At 45.9% G+C, this 27,115-nt stretch overlaps 1 protein-coding gene across 1 annotated transcript in view; it reads left to right on the plus strand.

The window, feature by feature from the left end:
• Nucleotides 1-27,115, plus strand: part of ADGRB1 (adhesion G protein-coupled receptor B1) — a gene marked incomplete at its 5' end in the record, with an annotated part of 91,931 nt that overhangs the window by 42,384 nt on the left and 22,432 nt on the right. The window contains 5 exons of the mRNA XM_089666904.1: nucleotides 1,437-1,543; nucleotides 5,905-6,099; nucleotides 8,146-8,214; nucleotides 15,486-15,594; nucleotides 25,990-26,133. Coding sequence (XP_089523030.1) covers nucleotides 1,437-1,543; nucleotides 5,905-6,099; nucleotides 8,146-8,214; nucleotides 15,486-15,594; nucleotides 25,990-26,133 — 624 coding nt within the window. The remainder of the gene's footprint in view (nucleotides 1-1,436; nucleotides 1,544-5,904; nucleotides 6,100-8,145; nucleotides 8,215-15,485; nucleotides 15,595-25,989; nucleotides 26,134-27,115) is intronic.

The following is a 27,115-nucleotide window of genomic DNA, read 5'->3' on the forward strand; positions in this document are numbered from 1 at the left end:
ATAGGCTGCATTCTCGGTGATGTCATTGCTCTCTAGTGGATGGATAGGCTGCATTCTCAGTGATGTCACTGCTCTCTAGTGAATGGATAGGCTGCATTCTCAGTGATGTCATCGCTCTCTAGTGAATGGATAGGCTGCATTCCCAGTGATGTCACTGCTCTCTAGTGAATGGATAGGCTGCATTCTCGGTGATGTCATCGCTCTCCAGTGAATGGATAGGCTGCATTTTCGGTGATGTCACCGGTCTCTAGTGAATGGATAGGCTGCATTCTCAGTGATGTCATCGCTCTCTAGTGAATGGATAGGCTGCATTCTCAGTGATGTCATCGCTCTCTAGTGAATGGATAGGCTCCATTCTCGGTGATGTCACCGCTCTCTAGTGAATGGATAGGCTGCGTTCTCGGTGATGTCACCGCTCTCTAGTGAATGGATAGGCTGCGTTCTCGGTGATGTCACCGCTCTCTAGTGAATGGATAGGCTGCATTCTCGGTGATGTCATCGCTTTCTAGTGAATGGATAGGCTGCGTTCTCGGTGATGTCATCGCTCTCTAGTGAATGGATAGGCTGCGTTCTCGGTGATGTCACCGCTCTCTAGTGAATGGATAGGCTGCGTTCTCGGTGATATCACCGCTCTCTAGTGAATGGATAGGCTCTAGTGAATGGATAGGCTCATTCTCAGTGATGTCACCGCTCTCTAGTGAATGGATAGGCTGCATTCTCAGTGATGTCACCGCTCTCTAGTGAATGGATAGACTTCATTCTCAGTGATGTCACCGCTCTCTAGTGATTAGATAGGCTGCATTCTCAGTGATGTCACCGTTCTCTAGTGAATGGATAGGCTGCATTCTCTGTGATGTCACCGCTCTCTAGTGAATGGATAGGCTGCGTTCTCGGTGATGTCATCGCTCTCTAGTGAATGGATAGGCTGCATTCTTGGTGATGTCACTGCTCTCTAGTGAATGGATAGGCTGCGTTCTTGGTGATGTCTTTGCTCTCTATTGGATGGATAGGCTGCATTCTCGGTGATGTCATCGCTCTCTAGTGAATGGATAGGCTGCATTCTCGGTGATGTCACCGCTCTCTAGTGAATGGATAGGCTGCATGCTCAGTGATGTCACCGCTCTCTAGTGAATGGATAGGCTGCATTCTCAGTGATGTCATCGCTCTCTAGTGGACGGATAGGCTGCCTTCTCAGTGATGTCACCGCTCTCTAGTGGACGGATAGGCTGCATTCTCAGTGATGTCACCGCTCTCTAGTGAATGGATAGGCTGCATTCTCAGTGATGTCACTGCTCTCTAGTGAACGGATAGGCTGCATTCTCAGTGATGTCACCGCTCTCTATCGAATGGATAGGCTGCCTTCTCAGTGATGCGATACAAGACAGGTGCCCTTTAAAGCAGTAATTCTAGACGAAGTGCATTTTCTCCCTTTTCAGGTCTCATTCTGCGGAAGTGCGTTCTGGATGAGGTGGGAGAGGCGTACTGGGAGATTCCAACATACATCAAATGTGTCTCCCTTGACTACCGGAATATTCAGCAGATGGTAAGAAACAAATAAAGTCTCTGGCATTTCACCGCAGTCTTGTTATTTCTCATTTAATTCAATTTGTTCCTCCAGGTTTCCTCTGTAATCCGAAGCACTTTGCACACAGTAATAACACACGTTGTGGAGTCTTAAAGCCTCTTTGCGGATCCTCGGAGCCTCGGCTGGGATGTGTAATGTGCCCAGCAGGCCACTGTAATTCCTTCTAAATTATAGGCACCTTTGTGAGCTCATTATTCCGGCTGTGCAAAGGTTTTCCTGCGCTGAAACAATTCCGAGCTCAAAGGAAATGGCATTACGGCGAGAGCGCGTCAGCCGCATTCCACGCAATACTATTGTCTGCCAGAGCTATGCAAAAAAACATCGCCTGATTGGGCGGAGGGCCTCATTATATCGAAACGCAAAGACAAAATTGTTATATATTGCACCTGACTATTATTATTATACAGGAGTTATTGAGCCGCAACCCTTGTGTTACCAATCAGGTCAACAGGGTAAGACCGGCCATACACTATACAATTTTCTTGAGATTTTTGATTTAGATTTACCAAAAATCATATAATATGAGGTCAAACCGAGCAACACTTTCAATTGTATCCAATTAGGCCGGCCCGTGCACTACATAGTTGAAGGTAAATCTAAAGGAAATAGGGCAGAAAATTGTATCGTGTATGGCCAGCCTTAGGTGGGCTCTACTCACTGTGAGAGCTTACAATCTGATAGGGAGGGGCAAGTGGTATAAACGTAATAACCCCGAGGGATGAGTTGATGGAGAAAGTAACACTTCAGCCTTTTAGACTTCACGAAGAGGCAACTGGTTGACCCTCCTTTGGCAGCAATAACCCCAACCAAACGTTTCCTGTAGTTGCAGATCAGACCTGCACAACGATCTGGAGTCATTTTGGACCACTCCTCTTCACAAAACTGTTTCAGTGTAGCAATATTCTTGGGATGTCTGGTGTGAATCGCTCTCTTAAGGTCATGCCACAGCATTTCAATGGGGTTGAGGTCAGGACTCTGACTGGGCCACTCCAGAAGGCGTATTCTGTGCTGTTGCAGCCATTGTTTTGTTGAATGACTTGTATGCTTTGGGTCATTGTCCTGTTGCATCACCCATCCTCTGCGGAGCTTCAGTTGGAGGACAGATGGTCGTACGTTTTCCTGCAAAATGTCTTGATAAACTCTGGAATTCATTTTCCCATCAATGACAACAATCCGTCCAGCCCTGAGGCAGAAAAGCAGCCCCAAACCATGATGCTCCCTCCGCCATGTTTCACAGTGGGGATGAGGTTTTGATGTTGGTGTGCTGGGCCTTTTTTTCTCCACACATAGTGTTGTGTGTTCTTCCCAAACAACTCAATCTTGGTTTCATCTGTCCACAGTATATTCTGCCAGTAGTGCTGTGGAACATCCAGGTGCTCTTTTGCAAACTTCAAACGCGCTGCAATATTCTTTTTGGACAGCAATGGCTTCCTCCGTGGTGTCCTCCCATGTACTCAATTCTTGTTTAATGTTTTCCTTATTGTAGATGTGTCAACAAAAATGTTAGCATGTGCCAGAGATTTCTGTAGGTCTTTAGCTGACACTCTGGGATTCTTCTTTACCTCATGCAGCATTCTGCGCTGTGCTCTTGCAGTCATTTTTACAGGACGACCACGCCTAGGGAGAGTAGCAACAGTGCTAAACTTTCTCCATTTGTAGACAGTCTGTCTTACCGTGGACACAGGAACATCAAGGCTCAAGGAGATACTTTTGTAACCCTTTCCAGCTTCATGCAAGTCAACAATTCTTGATGGTAGGTCTTCTGAGAGCTCTTTTCTGCGAGGCATGGTTCACATCAGACAGTGCTTCTTGAAACCAGTAAACCCAAAACAGGTGTCAGCAACACATCCAATATCATCACACTGATTGGAGTCAAGGTTGGCTCACTCCTGGCTCCAATTAGCTCTGGGAGAAGTCATTAAGCTAGGGCCTCACATACTTTTTCCTCCCTGCGCTGTGAATGTTTACATGTTATGTGCAATTAAACCATGGCAACATCTAATGTTTGTGTAGTATTATGTTCAGCAGACTGTGTTCTTCTATTGTTGTGACTTAGATGACGTTCAGAGCACATTTTATGCCCAATTCATGCAAAACTCCACGTAATCCCAAGGGATTCACATACTTTTTTTTGCAACTGTATATTTCAAATATATTTTTCTTCCATGTGGGTAGCTGGACAGATTAGGGTTGGGAGTTCCAGAGAATGGGATAGGCTCTGGAGAAGCACTGGAGGTGACCATGGGAGGAGGAGAGGAGGGGGTCTAGATAGCAGGAGGCCTTGGGTGGAGCAAAGTGGACGGTTTGTGTGATGTTTGTAGATGTGCTTGGTGATGTAGCTCGGGGCAAAGTTGTGGATGGCTTTGTATGTTGTTGTGTTTTAGACTTTTTGGGTGATTGGAAGCCAGTGGATGGACAGGCAGAGAGGGGTGAGGGACACTGAATGGAGGCCAGTGGAGGGATTGGCAGAAAGGGGTGGAGGACACTGAGTGTAGGCTAGTTCAGGGCATGGCAGAGAAGGGTGGAGGACACAGTGTGTAAGCCAGTGGAGGGATTGGTAGAGAGTGGAGGAGGACACTAAGTGGAGACCAGTGAAAGGGATAGCAGAGAGGGGTGGAGAACACTGAATGGAGGTCAGTGGAAGGATTGGCAGAGAGGGGTGGAGGACAATAAATGGAGGTCAGTGGAGGGGTTGGCAGAGAGGGGTGGAGGCCAGTGGAGGGGTTGGCATAGAGGGGTGGAGGACACAGAGTGGAGGTCAGTGGAGGAATTGGTAGGGAGCAGAGGAGGACACTAAGTGAAGGCCAGTGGAGGGATTGACAGGGAGGGGTGAAGGACAATGAACGGACACTGAGTGGAAGCTAGTGGAAGGATCGGCAGACTTGCGGATGGAACAGTATGCTTTTGTTAGTGTTTTGAATTGCTGGGCAACTGGAACCTCGTGGGGTGGAATTGGCAGAAAAGGGAAGGGGAGGCCAGAATTGTGGATGGCTTTGTATGTAGGTAATCCTTCTAGTCCCTAGATGTGGTGGCTGCTTTAGTTTCCATTTTTTTCTTCAGGCTTTATTGCCTTATTTTACCTGGTAGGTGGGGCTGGAAACTCAGATCACCGCTGGAGAGACTTCTGGAGAAAGGATGAAATGTTCAAAATGGTGTTTTCAAGTCACCTCTCAATGAAGCTATTTTTGTACATTGATGATGTGGTAGGACAGGTAGGGCAGCTAGGATACATAGGACAGGTAGGATAGGTAGGACAGGTAGGACAGGTAGGATAAGTAGGACAGGTAGGACAGGTAGGATAGGTAGGACAGGTAGGGTAGGTAGGGCAGGTAGGAGAGGTAGGAGAGGTAGGATAGGTAGGACAGGTAGGATAGGTATGATAGGTAGGGCAGGTAGGACAGGTAGGATAAGTAGGATAGGTAGGATAGGTAGGACAGGTAGGATAGGTATGATAGGTAGGGCAGGTAGGACAGGTAGGATAGGTAGGATAGGTATGATAGGTAGGGCAGGTAGGACAGGTAGGATAAGTAGGACAGGTAGGATAGGTAGGACAGGTATGATAGGTAGGGCAGGTAGGATAAGTAGGACAGGTAGGATAGGTATGATAGGTAGGGCAGGTAGGATAGGTAGGACAGGTAGGATAGGTATGATAGGTAGGGCAGGTAGGATAGGTAGGACAGGTAGGATTGGTAGGGCAGGTAGGACAGGTAGGAAGGGTAGGACAGGTAGGATTGGTAGGGCAGGTAGGACAGGTGGTAGACCTATTTCCTAGAGTTCCTGAAAGAAATAATAAGCCGGAGGATTATTTAAACCACCAATGTTTTCCTACAGCTAATAGATCGGTTTGGGATTGGACCGATCCTTCAAACTGTGTCCTGTAAAGGATCAATACACCCAAATTGTTACTGTAATTTGTAGTTATTGGTGGGGTCTGGTGAGCTTAGTTGCCTGTTGGATTATTACATTTCTTTTGGATTTCAGAAATGAGTTCCCCTGTCATTGACCTTGGTTTTGGTTTGGTCCATGTTGAAATGTTGGGAGTTGTTGGCCACCTTGCAATGTTCCGGCTATTCTTGAATTCTGGAAGATGAAAAATGAATAAAAATTCCATAAAGGAGAGTGGGAACCTCTTGTGTTGGCCACAACAGATGTACTGACCTGAAAACTCATGCACAGAGGTCTCACCACTTCTCTCTGAGAGATCCAAACATGATGAGGTGGTCCAGAGGTCCATCACTTACCACAGGCTGAATATTATTGTTTTTTCGGCTATATTGAAAAGCTCAGTTTGGGTTTATTTTATGTGCTGACTGTTCCAGATTCGGGATCACCTGACTAAAGCTCAGAGGGGGCAGAAAGGAGAAGGAGTCTCGGCAGTGTTGCAGAATCTCGTAGACATCACTCAGGAAGGAGCCAGTTACAGCGGAGATATTCTATCCACTGTGGACTGTCTGAGAAATATGACGGAGATTTTCCGCCGGCCATACCACAGCCCCACCTCCAATGACATCCAGGTAGGTGGAGAGGAACGCCAACATTTATTTTGTAAGGCATGTGGACCTCCATCCATGGAGCATAGCAGCTAACGGTCACTAATTCTCAGAGACCTTCTCAGAACTTAATGACCTCCTAGAGTACCAAGAAAAATGATACCGAGACGTATCTGTAATCTGGCAGCAATGAAATGAAAGTGGCGATAAAAAACAATCCCCCCCCCCCCCCCCCCCCCCGGGTGATCAACGCACATTGCAGGGATTTGAACAAACTTTGTTGCAGATTCCTTCAAGTTTCTGCTCTGAAAAAATGTTTGTTGCGTAATGTCAATGTTCAGAGTAAATCTGAATGGAGGCGACTTCTTCATTATGAATCGGCTGACGGACTTGCAGTTTTCTAATGAGGAAAGGTGCAGGGTCTGCATCCCTTTACAAAGTTCTTCACTCTTTGAGAGTATCTCACCGAAATGGAAAATCCTAATCCCTCCTTCCTTCATTTACTATATCTGTTTCCTTGTTTTACCTCTCAAAGTCTTTAGTCTTTTTCTTTTATGTTTCCTTCTCTTCTTATCCATCCTCCCTCCCTCCCTCCTTCCTTCCATCCTTCCATCCTTCCTTCCATCCTTCCTTCTTTTCTTATCCTTCCTTCCTTCCTTCCTTCCTTCCTTATCCTTCCTTCCTTCCTTCCTTCCATCCTTCCATCCTTCCTTCCTTTTCTTATCCTTTGTTCCTTCCTTCCTTCCTTCCCTTCTTATCCTTCCTTCCTTCCCCTCCATCCTTCCATTTATCCATCTTTCCTTCCTTCCATCCCCTCCATCCTTCCTTCCTTCCTTCCTTCCTTCCTTCCTTCCTTCCCCTCCATCCTTCCTTCCATCCATCCCCTCCATCCTTCCATCTTTCCTTCCTTCCATCCCCTCCATCTATCCATCTTTCCTTCCATCCATTCATCCCCTACATCCTTCCATCTTTCCTTCCTTCCATCCTCTCCATCCTTCCTTCCTTCCATCATAACTTCCTTCCTTCCATCCCCTCCATCCTTCCATCCTCTCCATCTTTCCTTTCTTCCTTTCCTTCCATCCTTCCATCTTTCCTTCCTTCCTTTCCTTCCATCTTTCCATCTTCCCTTCCTTCCATCCTCTCCATCTTTCCTTCCTTCCTTCCTGTCCCTCCATCCTTCCATCTTTCCTTCCTTCCATCCCCTCCATCCTTCCATCTTTCCTTCCTTCCATCCCCTCCATCCTTCCATCTTTCCTTCCTTCCATCCCCTCCATCCTTCCATCTTTCCTTCCTTCCATCCTTCCATCTTTCCTTCCTTCCATCCTTCCATCTTTCCATCCTTCCATCTTTCCATCCTTCCATCTTTCCATCCTTCCATCTTTTCTTCCTTCCATCCTTCCATCTTTCCATCTTTCCTTCCTTCCATCCTTCCATCTTTCCTTCCTTCCATCCTTCCATCTTTCCATCCTTCCATCTTTCCATCCTTCCATCTTTCCATCCTTCCATCTTTTCTTCCTTCCATCCTTCCATCTTTCCATCTTTCCTTCCTTCCATCCTTCCATCTTTCCTTCCTTCCATCTTTCCTTCCTTCCATCTCTTTCATCCCTATGAAAGGCTCAGTGATGAGACATTGTGACCCTTGAAGTAGGAGGCAGGGAGCTCACAGATCAATGAATGGAGGAGACCGGAGCGATCAATGTCTGGTAGTTGTGAATGTGACGTGTGGACATTTGTCTGGGGAAGTGCCTGACGTAATGAAAAGAGAATGTAATAGAAGACAATCTGCATGGAGGGTGTCTGGGACCTGATATCCCCCCTTAAAGAGAACCTGTTTCCAGAAGTCGCACCTGAAATTGCACACAAATCGTGAGATTTCAAATCGCAGCGGGGTGACTGGTGACCAATACATTCAGTGCCCGGTCATACCGCTGCGATTTCAGATGCGATTTGCGAATTGAGATCACACCTGACATTGCATCTAGTGAATATCAATCTGTTCTCCCAATCTGTCTGTTTGTTCGTTCTCCTCCAACACTGATCGAATCTTCTCTGCTTCTTCACTCCCTCCAGAACTTTGTGCAAGTCATCAGCAACCTTCTATCCGACGAGAACCGGGACAAGTGGGAGGAGGCGCAGACGGTAAGAGACGATATTTCTCACGTTTTCTCTGTGGTCAGGATTGGCTAGACACGTGCGGCTCGTGACGTTCCGAATCGAATTTCAGACAAATGTGTTCGATATTCGGAGATTCAGACAAATGTGTTCATTATTCGGAGATTCAGACAAATGTGTTCGATATTCGGAGATTCAGACAAATGTGTTCGATATTCGGAGATTCAGACAAATGTGTTCGATATTCGGAGATTCAGACAAATGTGTTCATTATTCGGAGATTCAGACAAATGTGTTCGTTATTCGGAGATTCAGACAAATGTGTTCGTTATTCGGAGATTCAGACAAATGTGTTCGATATTCGGAGATTCAGACAAATGTGTTCGTTATTCGGAGATTCAGACAAATGTGTTCGATATTCTGAGATTCAGACAAATGTGTTCGATATTCGGAGATTCAGACAAATGTGTTCGTTATTCGGAGATTCAGACAAATGTGTTCATTATTCGGAGATTCAGACAAATGTGTTCGTTATTCGGAGATTCAGACAAATGTGTTCGTTATTCGGAGATTCAGACAAATGTGTTCGTTATTCGGAGATTCAGACAAATGTGTTCATTATTCGGAGATTCAGACAAATGTGTTCGTTATTCGGAGATTCAGACAAATGTGTTCGTTATTCGGAGATTCAGACAAATGTGTTCGATATTCTGAGATTCAGACAAATGTGTTCATTATTCGGAGATTCAGACAAATGTGTTCGTTATTCGGAGATTCAGACAAATGTGTTCGTTATTCGGAGATTCAGACAAATGTGTTCGATATTCGGAGATTCGGACAAATGTGTTCGTTATTCGGAGATTCAGACAAATGTGTTCGTTATTCGGAGATTCGGACAAATGTGTTCGATATTCTGAGATTCAGACAAATGTGTTCGTTATTCGGAGATTCAGACAAATGTGTTCGTTATTCTGAGATTCAGACAAATGTGTTCGTTATTCGGAGATTCAGACAAATGTGTTCGATATTCGGAGATTCAGACAAATGTGTTCGTTATTCTGAGATTCAGACAAATGTGTTCGTTATTCTGAGATTCAGACAAATGTGTTCGATATTCGGAGATTCAGACAAATGTGTTCGTTATTCTGAGATTCAGACAAATGTGTTCGTTATTCGGAGATTCAGACAAATGTGTTCGTTATTCGGAGATTCAGACGCACCCGACTAACGAAGGACAAAAATAACTAATTTAAACGAATCCGGAATAACGAAACGAAATTCAAAAACAAATTTAAAGCGGGGCTCCACCCAAAAGGGGAAGTTCCACTTTAACTCCTCCCCCTCCAGAGGGTTTCCCCTTCCTGACCCGGCCATCTTTTGCGATACGGCGCTGCGTCACTTTAGCTGACAATTGCGCGGTCATGCAACGCTGCACACAAATTACATTTACATACTTTTTTCCCCACGAATTGAGATTTCTTTTGGTGGTATTTGATCGCCTGTGCGGTTTTTATTTTTTCCGACATAAAAAAAAAATCAAGATACCCCCCCACCCCCAGCAACTATAGACCCCCCCCCCCCCCCCCACATACACACACACAACAAAATACCCCGTGGTCGTCACCATGACCACCAAGCGAGATGACCATCTGTTACCTGGCGCTCCTCCATACTGACTCAAGTCACTTCAACTGAAACGGCATTCAATGTCATAACAGGAAGATGGCGGCTACAGAACTTTAATTGGATCCACCAGCACTGTCCCCCTTTAGGGACCCCCCCCACCCCGTAGAGTACCATAGGGATCACATAAGTCCACCAACAATCCCCTAAATCAGGGGTCTTCAAGCTTTCTAAACAAAGGGCCAGTTTATTGTCCTTCAGACTTTAGAGGGGCTGGACTGGTCCCAGGGGGAGCGGAGATTTTCCTGGCATCGGTGGGATTTGGTATTAGGAGGAGGAATAGTGCCCCAACGTCGGTATCATTTCAAGGAATGGTCCACCATTATTGGTGTCAGTGGTAGACATGGTGCCCCAGTGTAGGTGTCAGTTAGCAGAATAGAATCTTGTATCAGTGGGAGGAATAGTTCCCCAAGGGCCGGATAAAGGCAAACAAAGGGCCACATCCAGCCCCAGGGCCACAGTTTGGAGACCACTGCCCTAGGTGGTTCACCAGTCCAGCACAGTCGTCTACACGACCACCAATGAGCCGACCATCTGTTACCTGGATCTCCTCCATACTTAAATCATTTTCTAGGCTGATATGCAAGGGGGATGTCAAAAAATATCCTAGCGGGGGAGGTGGGCCCTGCCCTGAGGAACGGGTACCCGGGATTCTTTTGTAGTTCCATTGAGCCAGGAGCCGGGATGTTTTTTATCACTGATATTTACAAAGAAAAAACATTTTAAGAAGTCATACAAAGGACCTTGTCCCTGTGTTGATGAGGACCTCTTCCCCACGACCGTGGCCCAGTGGTCGTGGGGGGTCTGTGGGGCCCATGGGCTTATCAGAATCTGGAAGACCCTTTAATAATCCACCAAAAAAAAAAGAGTTGTAGCCAGGGGCGGACTGACAACTCATGGGGCCCCCGGGCAATAGGAAATCATGAGGCCCATGTCCTCACCCACACTCAAACCACACCCAAAAAAGCCTATGAAAGGTACCAGGGGCATCTCATGGGGCCCCCTACTTACCCCGGGCCCTCGGGAAGTGCCCGGGTGCCCGAATGGTCAGTCCGCCCCTGGTTGTAGCCAGAAATGAAGACAACCTCAACCCTTTATCTGAAAAAAAAAAGAAATCCCTCGTAAATCCATCTTTAATCACGATGCTCGGCGCCGACTCACGGGATAAAACCCCCCCGATGACCCGGTGCACACTGCCAATCCCTGGTGGCAACACGAAACCAATGACAGCTCCCTGAGCTGCCATTGGCTATGAAATGGAAGGGGCGGGGATAGTGGTGATATCATTGGTCAGATATAGCCAGCAGCATAGGTTGCAGGTCCTCCCCTTTTTGCATTGATCTGCTACTCACCACCTTGGCTACCCTCTCGTTCTTGTTGGGTTCAAGATTTGTTCCGTGTTGGATTGACGTTGGCGTTTCTGTGTTGGATTGATGTTGGCGCTTCTGTGTTGGATTGACGTTGGCGCTTCCGTGTTGGATTGACGTTGGCGCTTCCGTGTTGGATTGACGTTGGCGCTTCCGTGTTGGATTGACGTTGGCGCTTCCGTGTTGGATTGACTTTGGCGTTTCTGTGTTGGATTGATGTTGGCACTTCCGCGTTGGTGTGACATTGGCGCTTCCGTGTTGGATTGACGTTGGCGTTTCCATGTTGGATTGACGTTGGCGTTTCTGTGCTGGATTGACGTTGGCGCTTGCGCTTTAGATTGATGTTGGCGCTTCCGCGTTGGTTTGACGTTGGCGTTTCCATGTTGGATTGACGTTGGCGCTTCCGCGTTGGATTGACGTTGGCGTTTCCATGTTGGATTGACGTTGGCATTTCCGCGTTGGATTGACGTTGGCGTTTCCGCGTTGGATTGACGTTGGCGCTTCCGTGTTGGATTGACGTTGGCGCTTCCGTGTTGGATTGACGTTGGCGCTTCCGTGTTGGATTGACGTTGGCGCTTCCGTGTTGGATTGACTTTGGCGTTTTTGTGTTGGATTGATGTTGGCACTTCCGCGTTGGTGTGACATTGGCGTTTCCATGTTGGATTGACGTTGGCGTTTCTGTGTTGGATTGACGTTGGCGCTTGCGCGTTGGATTGATGTTGGCGCTTCCGCGTTGGTTTGACGTTGGCGTTTCCATGTTGGATTGACGTTGGCGCTTCCGCGTTGGATTGACGTTGGCGTTTCCATGTTGGATTGACGTTGGCATTTCCGCGTTGGATTGACGTTGGCGTTTCCGTGTTGGATTGACGTTGGCGCTTCCGCGTTGGATTGACATTGGTGCTTCCGTGTTGGATTGACGTTGGCATTTCTGCATTGGATTGATGTTGGCATTTCCGTGTTGGATTGACGTTGGTGTTTCCGTGTTGGATTGACGTTGGCGCTTCTGTGTTGGATTGACGTTGGCGCTTCCGTGTTGGATTGACGTTGGCGCTTCCGTGTTGGATTGACGTTGGCGCTTCCGTGTTGGATTGACGTTGGCGCTTCCGTGTTGGATTGACGTTGGCGCTTCCGTGTTGGATTGACGTTGGCGCTTCCGCGTTGGATTGATGTTGGCGCTTCCGCGTTGGATTGATGTTGGCGCTTCCGCGTTGGATTGATGTTGGTGCTTCCGCGTTGGATTGATGTTGGGGCTTGATGATGTCATGTGACGGTGTCTTGGTCTGGTGATTGGCTCAGGCCTGAGCTCTGCATCCTATGAGAAGGTCCCCCCCATAGCCCACGGGGTACATTGTGGGAGCTCCAATAGTTTTCTTCAGGCAGCCAGTATTGGATGGGGTGTGCTGGACCCTCCCACAGCTCTGCCATGTACATACCTTTACAGGGTAATATCTAGGATTGCAAGGATCAGACAAGGTGTCATTGAATTTTTTGTGGCTGGCGAGGCAAATATATATAAATAAAAGTTCTTGTGGCCGGCGTCTGGCTCTGAGCAGAGCGGTGATCACAGATTCCATCGGCTTTACCATCTCAGTACATCGAACGTCAGGTCACATCGGGTTGGGAATCGTCTTCTTCTGATCTGAATATCTGCAGGCTGCTACAATGTATCATTGTGAAGGGATCAGTTGTGTCATGTGACCTTGTTTTGATGTAAAACCCAACACATTATAGATGTGGAAAACCAACAGTCATCTCAAGGTGAATACATTGAAATTTGCTGCAGTACAGCCGCCCCGCGCTACCGCCCCCCCCCCCCATCCCAACACCACCACCTCCCCTCCCCCCCCCCCAACACCACCACCCCACCACCACATTATTATCATTGTCAGGATCCTTACCAACATCTGAATCGCAGCGTCTCCGCCGGGTTGTCAAGACAACAGGACATTGGGAAAGAATATCAGAAAGATAAAGACTAATTTGAGGCTTTCTGCCTATCTGCTTATTATTACCGCCCCGGAATGAGGCCTCTCCGGAAACATCTTATTTCAAGAGGCTTTTAATGGCAGGACTGCACTTACCTGAAATACTGAGCGCGGCGGGGGGCGCAAAGCGTTGGGCTGGAAGACCCCGATGACGACCCATCCGTTGGGGAGGGGAAGAGGGGGCAGAACGCGGCGTACGCACTTCAATAATACTGAAACTAAGATAAATTGTAATTCTGATTTTATTTGTTAGTTATTATTACAAACCTTCTTTGTTATTACTATTATTCTAAGAATAATAATAATAATAATAATAATAATAATAATAAACAGTTTCAAAATTAGTCTTCAATAGCGCGGCGTAAATTGACAGCGCAGTATAAGTACCTGAAATAAATAAATAAATAATGAATAACTAATGTTAGGTGTTAAAGTTAACTTTTTTTTAAAATGTGTTTCAGTGTTTTTATATTATTATTTTTATATAGATATACATATATATATATATATATATATATAATTATTGTTATTAATAATAATAGCAATAATATAAAAACACTGAAACAAAGTTTAAAAAAAAGTTAACTTTAACACCTAACATTAGTTATTCATTATTGAAGACTCATTTTGAAATTGTTCATTATTATTATTAGAATAATAGTAATAATAGTAATAATAATAATAGCAATAATAATAATAGTAGTAATAATAACTCTTATTTTTATTTGTTACATTTTTAAACTTTTATATTATTAATATTCTTCTTCATAATCATAATATTAATAATAATAATAATAATGAAGAAGAAGAAGAATAGTAACAATATAAAAGGTCTGTTTAAAAATGTAACAAATAAAAATAAAAGTTATTATTACTACTATTATTATTATTATATTATTATTACTATTATTATTATTAATAATAGTAGTAGTAATAATAATAATAACAATATATAAAAGCACAGTTTAAAATCGTTAACATCAAATTGGTTGTTAATTATTGCAGCCTAAGTTTTTAAACTGTCATATTATTATTATTATTATTATTATTTTACTACTATTAATAAGCCTTTTTATTTGTTAAAGTTTAATTTTTAAACTGACCTTTTATGTTGTTATTGCTGTTATTATTATTAATAATAATAATAATAATAATAATAATAATAATATGACAGTTTAAAACTTAGGCTGCAATAATTAACAACTATTTTTATGTGTTTAAGTTACCTTTTTTTAACTGTGCTTTTATATATTGTTATTATTATTATTGCTACTACTATTATTAATAATAATAGTAATAATAATATAATAATAATAATAGTAGTAGTAATAATAACTCTTATTTTTATTTGTTACATTTTTAAACTTTTATATTATTACTATTTTTCTTCTTCTTTATCATAATAATAATAATAATAATAATGAAGAAGAAGAATAGTAATAATATAAAAGTTTAAAAATGTAACAAATAAAAATAAGAGTTATTATTACTACTACTATTATTATTATTATATTATTATTACTATTATTATTATTATATTATTATTATTATATTATTATTACTATTATTATTATTATTATATTATTATATTATTATTACTACTATTATTATTATTATATTATTATTACTACTATTATTATTATTATATTATTATTACTATTATTATTATTATTATATTATTATATTATTATTACTACTATTATTATTATTATATTATTATTACTATTATTATTATTATTTTATTATTATTACTACTATTATTATTATTATATTATTATTACTATTATTATTATTATTTTATTATTATTACTACTATTATTATTATTATATTATTATTACTATTATTATTATTATATTATTATTACTATTATTATTAATAATAGTAGTAGCAATAATAATAATAACAATATATAAAAGTACAGTTAACTTTTTTTTTTAACATCAAAATAGTTGTTAATTATTGCAGCCTAAGTTTTAAACTGTTCTTTTATTATTATTATTTTACTACTATTAATAAGCCTTTTTATTTGTTAAAGTTTAATTTTTAAACTGACCTTTTATGTTGTTATTGCTGTTATTATTAATAATACCATAAATAATAATAATAAAACATGAGTTCACAATTAGGCTTCAATAATGAATTAATAAATATTATCGTGTGTTAACTTTATTATAAAACTGAGTTTCTCTATTATTATTATTATTATTATTATTATCATTCAGTATTGATATATTTATATATTATTTGTTTTTTTTTCTGCAGGCCGGTCTGAGTGTCAAAGACCTTTTTAGGCTCATTGAAGATTTCATCGATGTCATCGGATTCAGAATGAAAGATTTTAAAGACTCGTACCAAGTGACAGACAACGTGGGTAAGTGACGTGGCGCAGAATGAGAGGCTCCGTTCCGGAACCCCGGAGAGATCTCCATCACCTTTGTTGTGTATTTATTCGGAGGGCGTTCCGTGGATTCCATACGCTGCTACTGAATACAATATGTGGATAGAATCGTTCGCGTGGTCCTGCGTGGGACAAGAGCGATAGAGCGATGCACTGTGCGCCAGTCGCTGTGATCCTGACATGTTTCATACCCTGGGGGATGGGAAGGACAGTGTTTTGGCAGCTTACAGGAGAAGGAGGGAACAGAGAGAGTCCTTCGTGTTCCGGTGAGGGGATCTATTGCTGCTTTAGGGATCTAGTGTTGAGGGGGAGCTTGCTGGCTGCTGGAGGGTCTATTGATGCTGGCTGCTGGGAGTTCTGTTGTTGCTGCTGGGGGTCTAATGTTGCTGGGGATGGTATTTTGTTGTGGGTGGTCAATTGTTGCTCTGGTGGGGTCTATTGTTGCTGGAGAGGGGTCTATTGTTGCTGGTATGGGGTCCTCATTGATGGGGTAGTCTATTGTTGTGTGGGGGATCTATTGTTGCTGGAGAGGGGTGTATTTTTGCTGGGATGGGATCCTTGTTGATGGGGTAGTCTATTGTTGTGTGGGGGATCTATTGTTGTTGGGGATGGTATTTTGTTGCGGGTGGTCCATCGTTGCTGTGTGAGGAGTCTATTGTTGCTGCAGGGAATATTCTGATGGTGAAGAGGGATCTATTTTTGCTGGGGTGGAGTACTTGTTGATGGGGTAGTCTATTGTTGTGTGGGGATCTATTGTTGTGTGGAGGATCTATGGTTGCTGGGGTATGTATTGGTGTGTGTGTGTGGTGGATCTATTGTTGCTGGGGTGGGGTGCTTGTTGATGGGGTAGTCTATTGTTAGTGTGAGGATATATTGTTAGTGGGGGGGGGTTATTGTTGTGTGGTGGATCCATTGTTGCTGGGGGATAAGTTGGTGTGTGGTGGATCTATTGTTGCTGGGGTGGGGTTCTTGTTGATGGGGAAGTCTATTGTTGTGTAAGGGACCTATTGTTGTGTGGTGATCTATTGTTGCTGGGGGATATGTTGGTGTGTGTGGTGGATCTATTGTTGCTGGGGTGGGGTTCTTGTTGATGGGGAAGTCTATTGTTGTGCAAGGGATCTATTGTTGTGTGGGGATCTATTGTTGCTGGGGGATGAGTTGGTGTGTGTGTGGTGGATCTATTGTTGCTGGGGTGGGGTTCTTGTTGATGGGGAAGTCTATTGTTGTGTAAGGGATCTATTGTTGTGTGGTGATCTATTGTTGCTGGGGGATATGTTGGTGTGTGTGGTGGATCTATTGTTGCTGGGGTGGGGTTCTTGTTGATGGGGGAGTCTATTGTTGTGCAGGGGATCTATTGTTGTGTGGGGATCTATTGTTGCTGGGGGATGAGTTGGTGTGTGTGTGTGTGTGGTGGATCTATTGTTGCTGGGGTAGGGTTCTTGTTGATGGGGTAGTCTATTGTTGCATGGGGGAATCTCTATTGTTGCGTGCGGGAGATCTATTGTTGTGTGTGGATCTATTGTTCTGTGGGGGATATAATGTGTGGGGAATCTATTTTTGTGTAGGAGATCTATTGTTGCTGGCTGGAGGTTTTTTTTTACTGCTTTCCTTGTTATTAACAAATTTCATCCAAATTATTTAGCACCACATGGGGCGGGGCTGGGAGTTGGGTAGGGGGCGGAGTTAAGGGGCAGTGCTCAGAAGGGGAGGAGACAATGGGGGACTCAGAAGGGGGGAGCGGTTTAATCCCTTCCCACCCACCCCGAGGTCCCGAATGCTCAGGGGGTGTGAAGGATCATATGACCGCTCACATGACTTGAATTCGATCTTTAGGGGTGGTTCACACTCGGGCGTGGTGCGGGGAAAGATGCGGGGGAAGGTGCGGGGCGCGGCCCGGGAGAAGGTGCGGTGTGCGAACGCACCGCCCTTGCTAGACACTCATTGTTAGTCGCACCCCAAACGCATGCAGCAAACGACGTGCATTCCCCGCCTCCGGGACGCATAGTACCCTGCGGTTGGGCGCGCCGTCATCTGTAAAAAAACGCGTTTGGCAGCCGATTGAAATGAACCAAAACCGGAACGCGCAAAAAACGTTGCAGTGTGAACCGCCCCTGAGAGCCGTCTATGACAGATCGACCTTTGTGCCCGGAGTGCGCAGTGGACACGCCCCCAGCCAATAGACATTGGCTGCCCAGCAGCACGAGGGCAGTAGAGCCCGCCCCTTTTCCTGCCACACACGTGTGTTAAGCGATCATAAGGGGTTCGGACGATTATTTATTCCCAGCTTAGTCCGCAGGCCAGGAAGTCGATCCGAGTTCGGAATGTTCATCGTTCACATGACAGATCAGGCGGGAGGCTCTAGAGAAGTCCTGACGCGTTTCGTCCATCAAGGCTGGAAGAGAGGAAACAATGTATACAGACTGGACTGCATGTAGATACAATGTATACAGTCAGGTCCATAAATATTGGGACATGGACACAATTCTAACATTTTTGGCTCTATACACCACAATGGATCTGAAATGAAACAAACAAGATGTGCTTTAACTGCAGACTGTCAGCTTTAATTTGAGGGTATTTACATCCAAATCAGGTGAACGGTGTAGGAATGACAACAGTTTGCATAGGTGCCTCCCACTTGTTAAAGGACCAAAAGTAATGGGACAGAATAATAATCATAAATCAAATTTTCACTTTTTAATACTTGGTTGCAAATCCTTTGCAGTCAATGACAGCCTGAAGTGTGGAACACATAGACATCACCAGACGCTGGGTGTCATCCCTGGTGATGCTCTGCCAGGCCTCTACTGCAACTGTCTTCAGTTCCTGCTTGTTCTTGGGGCATTTTCCCTTCAGTTTTGTCTTCAGCAAGTGAAATGCTCCATCGGATTCAGGTCAGGTGATTGGCCATTGCAGAACATTCCACTTCTTTGGTGTCTTTTGCAGTCTGCTTTGGGTCATTGTCCATCTGCACTGTGAAGCGTCCAATGAGTTGTGAAGCATTTGGCTGAATATGAGCCGATAATATTCCCGAAACACTTCACAATTCATCCGGCTGCTTCTGTCAGCCGTCACATCATCAATAAATACAAGAGAAGCAGTTCCATTGGCAGCCATACATGCCCACGCCATGACACTACCACCACCATGATCACTGATGAGGTGGTATGCTGAGGACCATGAGCAGTTCCTTCTCCATCCTCTTCTCTTCCCATCACTCTGGTACAAGTTGATGTCGGTCTCATCTGTCCATAGGATGTTGTTCCAGAACTGTGAAGGCTTTTTTACATGTCGTTTGGCAAACTCTAATCTGGCCTTCCTGTGTTTGAGGCTCACCAATGGTTTCCATCTTGTGGTGAACCCTCTGTATTCACTCTGGTGAAGTCTTCTCCTGATTGGTGACTTTGACACACATACACCTACCTCCTGGAGGGTGTTCTTGATCTGGCCAACTGTTGTGAAGGGTGTTTTCTTCACCAGGGAAAGAATTCTTCGCTCATCCACCACAGTTGTTTTCCGTGGTCTTCCGGGTCTTTTGGTGTTGCTGAGCTCACCGGTGCGTTCCTTCTTTTTAAGAATGTTCCAAACAGTTGTTTTGGCCACGCCTAATGTTTTTGCTATCTCTCTGATGGGTTTGTTTTGTTGTTTCAGCCTAATGATGGCTTCACTGATAGTGACAGCTCTTTGGGTCTCATCTTGAGAGTTGACAGCAACAGATTCCAAATGCAAATAGCACACTTGAAATGAACTCTGGACCTTTTATCTGCTCATTGTAATTGGGATAATGAGGGAATAACACACACCTGGCCATGGAACAGCTGAGAAGCCAATTGTCCCATTACTTTTGGTCCCTTAATAAGTGGGAGGCACATATGCAAACTGTTGTCATTCCTACACCGTTCACCTGATTTGGGTGTAAATACCCTCAAATTAAAGCTGACAGTCTGCAGTTAAAGCACATCTTGTTCGTTTCATTTCAAATCCATTGTGGAGTATAGAGCCAAAAATGTTAGAATTGTGTCCATGTCCCAATATTTATGGACCTGACTGTATATGTGGACAGATGCAGGAACTCCCCCCCCCCCCCCTTCCAAATCACCTCTTGTCTCCGCCCCCTACCCACCTCTGTGCACCACCCTTTGGTTCCACCCCCTACCCGCCTCCCAGTACCGCCCCTTTTATAGACTACAGACCCGGCTATTATTTTGTGGTGCCAAGTAATTTGTATGGAATTTGGAAAATCAGTAAAATGGATCCCCTGCAGCCAGTGACAAGAGGTCCCCGCAGCAACAGTAGACCTTCCCCCCACAACAAAACACCCCTCCAGCAACAATAGATCCCACCCAGTAACAATTGAGCACTCAGCAACATAAGACCCATCCCCAGCAACACTAGATTGCCCTCCAGCAACCAGAAACCTCCCCAGCAACCATAGACACCCCCACCTGAAAAAATAGATCTACAGCAACAATAGATCCCACCCAGTAACATAAGACCCATCTACAGCAACACTAGATCGCCCTCCAGCAACCATAGACACCCCCCACCTGCAAAAATAGATCTCCAGCAACAATAGATCCCTTCAAGTAACATTTGACCACCCAGCAGAATAAGACCCATCTCCAGCAACACTAGATCCCCCACCAGCAACCATAGACCTCCCCCTGCAAAAATAGATCTCCAGCAACAATAGATCCCTTCAAGTAACATTTGACCACCCAGCAGAATAAGACCCATCCCCAGCAACACTAGATCCCCCACCAGCAACCATAGACCTCCCCCTGCAAAAATACATCACCAGCAACAACAGATGCCTCAGCAGTCAGCATCAATAGCCTCTCCAGCTCACCCCAGCAACTCTTGCCACTACATAGATCTAGTGCTGGAGGTGCCAGAACTGGGTTCCCCCTTCTCACCAACAATGGACCCCCCCCCAACAAAATACCCTCCAGCAACAATAGATCCCTTCAAGTAACAATTGACCACCCAGCGACATAAGCCCCATCCCCAGTAACACTATATCCCCCACCAGCAACCATAGACCCCCCTGCAAAAATACATCACCAGCAACAACAGATGCCTCAGCAGTCCTGGAGGTGCTTGGTAACATCTGTTGGCGTGTTACAAAACTTGAAACGTATTGATCCCGCCTCGTATATGACTTTCAGGACAGATCTCCTCCAAGATGACCCAAAAACTCTCACCAGACGTGTGTCCTTCATTATTGACCTCAACCGAATCCTGAGGGCCCATTTGGACTTCGGAGTTGCGGTCAATGTGCACGTTACTGCACTGTGCGATAAAGCACATAACATGCCGTGCTGTGCTGCAGTGGGATTGTGAATGGCACCCCCAATGCAAGGCAACATGGCAGTGTTTGGTGGACGGCAACACACGATCCCATGCAAGGAAACATGGCGGTGTTTGGTGGACGGCAACACACAATCCAATGCAAGGTAACATGGCGGCGTTTGGTGGATGGCAACACAAGATCCAATGCAAGGCAACATGGTGGAGTTTGGTGGACGGCAACACACAATCCAATGCAAGGTAACATGGCGGTGTTTGATGGACGGCAACACAAGATCCAATGCAAGGCAACATGGTGGAGTTTGGTGGATGGCAACACAAGATCCAATGCAAGGCAACATGGCGGTGTTTGGTGGACGGCAACACACAATCCAATGCAAGGTAACATGGCGGTGTTTGGTGGACGGCAACACACGATCCAATGCAAGGTAACATGGCGGTGTTTGGTGGACGGCAACACACGATCCAATGCAAGGTAACATGGCGGTGTTTGGTGGACGGCAACACACAATCCAATGCAAGGCAACATGGCGGCGTTTGGTGGATGGCAACACAAGATCCAATGCAAGACAACATGGCGGTGTTTGGTGGATGGCAACACACGATCCAATGCAAGGCAACATGGCGGTGTTTGGTGGATGGCAACACAAGATCCAATGCAAGGCAACATGGCGGTGTTTGGTGGATGGCAACACACGATCCAATGCAAGGCAACATGGCGGTTTTTGGTGGGTGGCAACACACGATCCGATGCAAGGAAACATGGCGGTGTTTGGTGGATGGCAACACACGATCCAATGCAAGGCAACATGGCGGCGTTTGGTGGACAGCAACACACGATCCAATGCAAGGCAACATGGCGGTTTTTGGTGGGTGGCAACACAGGATCCAATACAAGCCAACATGGCGGTGTTTCATGGACGGCCAAACACGATCCAATGCAAGGCAACATGGCGGTGTTTGATGGACGGCCAAACACGATCCAATGCAAGGCAACATGGCGGTGTTTGATGGACGGCAACACACGATCCAATGCAAGGCAACATGGCGGTGTTTGATGGACGGCAACACACGATCCAATGCAAGGCAACATGGCGGTGTTTGATGGACGGCAACACACGATCCAATGCAAGGTAACATGGTGGAGTTTGATGGACGGCAACACACGATCCAATGCAAGGCAACATGGCGGTGTTTGGTGGGTGGCAACACACGATCCAATGCAAGGCAACATGGCGGTGTTTGGTGGGTGGCAACACACGATCCAATGCAAGGCAACATGGCGGTGTTTGGTGGGTGGCAACACACGATCCAATGCAAGGCAACATGGCGGGGTTTGATGGACGGCAACACACGATCCAATGCAAGGCAAGGATCTTCCCAAGCTTCATTCTTGCCTGCTTCTGTTCTGAAGATCCGGTAATAGGCCATGTTCGGGGATTCTACCAGAGTGCCGCACCCCAAGCCTCCCTGTAGACACGCGGCGTCCCGTATGACGTCAGAGATGATACACCACGGTTACTTACTAAAGACAAATCGGTTGTTCGACTTGCATGGGAATTTTTCCCTGAGCTTACTGAAGGTGGGGGAAGTTCGCTTTCGCAATGCATACCCAATCACATACAAGAAACATAGAAAAAAAAATTATTATTTTTGCTTGCACATGATTGGATGGTGGAAGTCAGCAGAGCTTCCTCTCATTGGTCAAGCTTTGAGGAACATTCCTTTGCAAAGTGAACAGCCTGTTTGCCTTTAGTAAATCGACCACAATGGGTACAGTGAACCGAACGACCTTGCTGGGGACGGCTGTAGCTGGTGGTTGGCCTTGCTGGGGATGGCTGTGTAGCTGGTGGTCGGTTTTGCTGGGGAGGGCTGTGGCTGGTGGTCGGCCTCGCTGGGGATGGCTGTGTAGCTGGTGGTCGGCCTTGCTGGGGACGGCTGTGGCTGGTGGTCGGCCTCGCTGGGGATGGCTGTGTAGCTGATGGTCGGCCTTGCTGGGGATGGCTGTGGCTGGTGGTCGGCCTTGCTGGGGACGGCTGTGGCTGGTGGTCGGCCTTGCTGGGGACGGCTGTGTGGCTGGTGGTCAGCCTTGCTGGGGACGGCTGTAGCTGGTGGTCGGCGTTACTGGGGATGGCTGTGGCTGGTGGTCGGCATTACTGGGGATGGCTGTGGCTGGTGGTCGGCCTTTCTGGGGAGGGCTGTAGCTGGTGGTCGGCCTTTCTGGGGAGCGCTGTAGCTGGTGGTCGGCCTCGCTGGGGACGGCTGTGTGGCTGGTGGTCGGCCTTGCTGGGGATGGCTGTGGCTGGTGGTCGGCCTCGCTGGGGACGGCTGTGGCTGGTGGTCGGCCTTGCTGGGGAGGGCTGTGGCTGGTGGTCGGCCTTGCTGGGGATGGCTGTGTGGCTGGTGGTCGGCGTTGCTGGGGATGGCTGTGGCTGGTGGTCGGCCTTTCTGGGGAGGGCTGTAGCTGGTGGTCGGTTTTGCTGGGGATGGCTGTGGCTGATGGTCGGTTTTGCTGGGGATGGCTGTGGCTGATGGTCGGTTTTGCTGGGGATGGCTGTGGCTGGTGGTCGGCCTCGCTGGGGACGGCTGTGTGGCTGGTGGTCGGCCTTGCTGGGGATGGCTGTGGCTGGTGGTCGGCCTTGCTGGGGATGGCTGTGGCTGGTGGTCGGCCTTGCTGGGGACGGCTGTGTGGCTGGTGGTCGGCCTTGCTGGGGATGGCTGTGGCTGGTGGTCGGCCTTGGTGAGATGATTACAGGAGCAGGGGGTTGGGTCCTACAAGTATTATGAAGAAAGGGAAGACTTGAATGCTGAGATCATTTATTGGCGAATTCCCAATCCCAGAATCTGGTGTTCTCCTCCATATCTCAGTACAGAGTGTGATCTCCACCCGCAGAGCGTTCCTCCTCCATCCCTCCGTTCTGCCACTAGGTTGCAGTGGCTGCTTGTCGGCTGCTTATGTATTCTGGATATCCCCCTCCCCCACCCATGCCGGCAGCCTGCTCAGCAGTTCTGTGTAATGGAGATGACTGCATTCATACTCCATCTCCACCGACCTCTTCCTGCTGCTCCACAGATGTGTCCCAATCATCGCTATTGTGTGACAGTGGTGTCACCGCTATTTCCTGTATGAGAATAAAACGGGTAAGAAAATCCCAGGCTGACATCTGTCCTACCACCAAGATTCCACGTAGAGGTCTGTCCCATGTCCTACCACCAAGATTCCACGTAGAGGTCTGTCCTATGTCCTACCACCAAGGTCCCATACAGAGGTCTGACCTATGTCCTACCACCAAGATTCCATGCAGAGGTCTGTCCTGTGTCCTACCACCAAGATTCCACGTAGAAGTCTGACCTATGTCCTACCACCAAGATTCCACGTAGAAGTCTGACCTATGTCCTACCACCAAGATTCCACGCAGAAATCTGTCCTATGTCCTACCACCAAGATTCCACCTAGAAGTCTGACCTATGTCCTACCACCAAGATTCCATGCAGAGGTCTGTCCTGTGTCCTACCACCAAGATTCCACGTAGAAGTCTGACCTATGTCCTACCACCAAGATTCCACGCAGAAATCTGTCCTATGTCCTACCACCAAGATTCCACGCAGAAATCTGTCCTATGTCCTACCACCAAGATTCCATGTAGAGGTCTGTCCTATGTCCTTCCAAGATTCCATGTAGAGGTCTGTCCTATGTCCTACCACCAAGATTCCACGTAGAAGTCTGACCTATGTCCTACCACCAAGATTCCACATAGAGGTCTGTCCTATGTCCTTCCAAGATTCCATGTAGAGGTCTGTCCTATGTCCTACCACCAAGATTCCACGCAGAAATCTGTCCTATGTCCTACCACCAAGATTCCAGGTATAGGTCTGTCCCATGTCCTACCACCAAGATTCAATGTAGAGATCTGTCCTGTGTCCTACCACCAAGATTCCACGTAGAACGGTCCAGTGCAGCTATTGTCAGGCTGGGGTCACATTAGGCTTCCATTGAAGTCTATGATCACACCAAAACAATCTCCTGTATGGGAGGGAACAAGCCCCGTGGGACAGAATGGCTCTCCTCTTGTCATGCAGTGCTGAACATCGGCCAATGTACTTCGATGATACAGGTGTGAATGGGAATCACCAGGGTCCCACGTACAAAGGTCCCACGTACAAAGGTCCCACGTACAAGGGTCCCACGTACAAGGGTTCCACGTACAAGGGTCACACGTACAAGGGTCCCACGTACAAGGGTCTCACGTACAAGGGTTCCACGTACAAGGGTCACACGTACAAGGGTCACACGTACAAGGGTCTCACGTACAAAGGTCCCACATACAAAGGTCCCACGTACAAGGGTCCTGTACAGTTATTAATGAGTAAGCAAGGGGGCTCCATGCCGGGGGGCCAGTGTCTGCTACTGTGCTGAGAACACTAATGAGGCACATTACGGCCAAAAGTATGAGGTCACCTACCCATCACACCTACCTATGTACCCAAAAATCTGAGTTCACCTGACAATCCACCTGCCTATCAGGGCCAAAGTATGAGGTCACCTACCCATCACACCTACCTATATGGCCAAAATTATGAGGTCACCTACCCATCACACCTACCTATATGGCCAAAAGTGTGAGGTCACCTACCCATCACACCTACCTATATGGCCAAAAGTATGAGGTCACCTACCCATCACACCTACCTATATGGCCAATCCTTCATATTACTGTCCGTGGTTCTGGTTCAGCCACCTACCTGCTCTGTGGTTTATAAACGATCGTTCTCTTACTGCTGAATGTGTTCCCTGTGCCCCGCGTCTCCTGTGAGCTTCCCACAAAGCCCCCAGTGCCTGCAACATGTTAGACTGACAGCACTGTGCAGAATTCTCCACCAACAGTGTGATTTACGGGGTGAGGCTGTGGCCTTCAGGAAGCCCTGTGAGAAGCCTACTGAAAGGAGCCCAAAATTTGATCAAAGGTCAATGAAAATCGATGCGTTTTTAATGTTCGATAACACTGGATGCATGCTGGGAGCTCTGTGACCCTGACGGCCATTTTTCTTTCCATACAGTTCTGAGCATCTACAAGCGGCAGGCGACCAATCCCAGCGACATCAGCTTCCCCATGAAGGGTTGGCGTGGGTTGGTGGAGTGGGCGAGGAGCGCCGAAGACAAAGTCTCCATCTCCAAGAACTTCCTGTCCATGGAGGACGCAGGTAACGGCACCCAGCTGGTCCATCCAACGTGGAAAGGCGTGGTCTGCTTGGGGTTTAAGCAGGCTATATGCGGGTCGAATTCCGAACGATTTTTCGATTGAAAACATCGTTCGTTTTGTAATCCGATGGTGCCACCAATGATTAAAAAAATCGGTCGTTTATCGTGAATTTTCACAAAATGGGGAGGAGCCACGAAAATCGGCCGGCGCCATCGCCCCACCAACACAGCGGAAATCAGCCGATTATTCTTAGGTCCGATTTCCAAACGTTTTTTTGTTCGAAAAATCGGACCTAAAAATAATCTGCCGATTTTCGTGGTTAGTGGGGCGATGGCGCCGACTGATCTTCGCTGTTAGTAGGGCGATGGCGCCGACCGATTTTCGTGGTTAGTGGGGCGATGGCGCCGGCTGATTTTCGCGGTTAGTGGGGCGATGGCGCCAGCCGATTTTTGCGGCTAGTGGGGCGGTGTTTTGGACCGGATTAAAGCTTTTCGACTGGATTCAAAGTATTCGCATCGAATTTGAATCAAAAATATCGAATCGGTCCAAATTCATTGTGGTTTTATTCGAAATTCAAATTCTGGAAGACTGTTATATTTATTTTCTATTCTATTCTATTCTTTTCTGTTCTGTTCTATTATTTTGCATTCTGTTCTATTTTATTCTGTTTTATTTTAGTCTATTCTTTTTGAAATTTGAACCTCAGAAGACATCTATATTCCATTTGATTCTATTATATTCTATTCTTTTTTCTATTCTACTCTTTTCTGTTCCATTCCTTTTTTTTTCTATTTTTTTATTCTTTTCTATTTTATTCTATTCTATTCTATGTTTTAATTTTTTATTCTATTCTGTTTAACTCTATACTTTTCTATTCTATTCGGTTTTATTCTATTCTTTTCAAATACAGCTGTATTCTATTTTACTCTATTCTATTCCTTTATTTTCTATTCTCTTTAATTCTATTCTTTTTATTTTTTATT

Source organism: Staurois parvus, unplaced genomic scaffold (genome assembly GCF_062004578.1).
Source record: "Staurois parvus isolate SC_StPar_1 unplaced genomic scaffold, SC_StPar_1.0 ptg002898l, whole genome shotgun sequence".
In the NCBI taxonomy this organism is placed as follows: Eukaryota; Metazoa; Chordata; class Amphibia; order Anura; family Ranidae; genus Staurois; species Staurois parvus.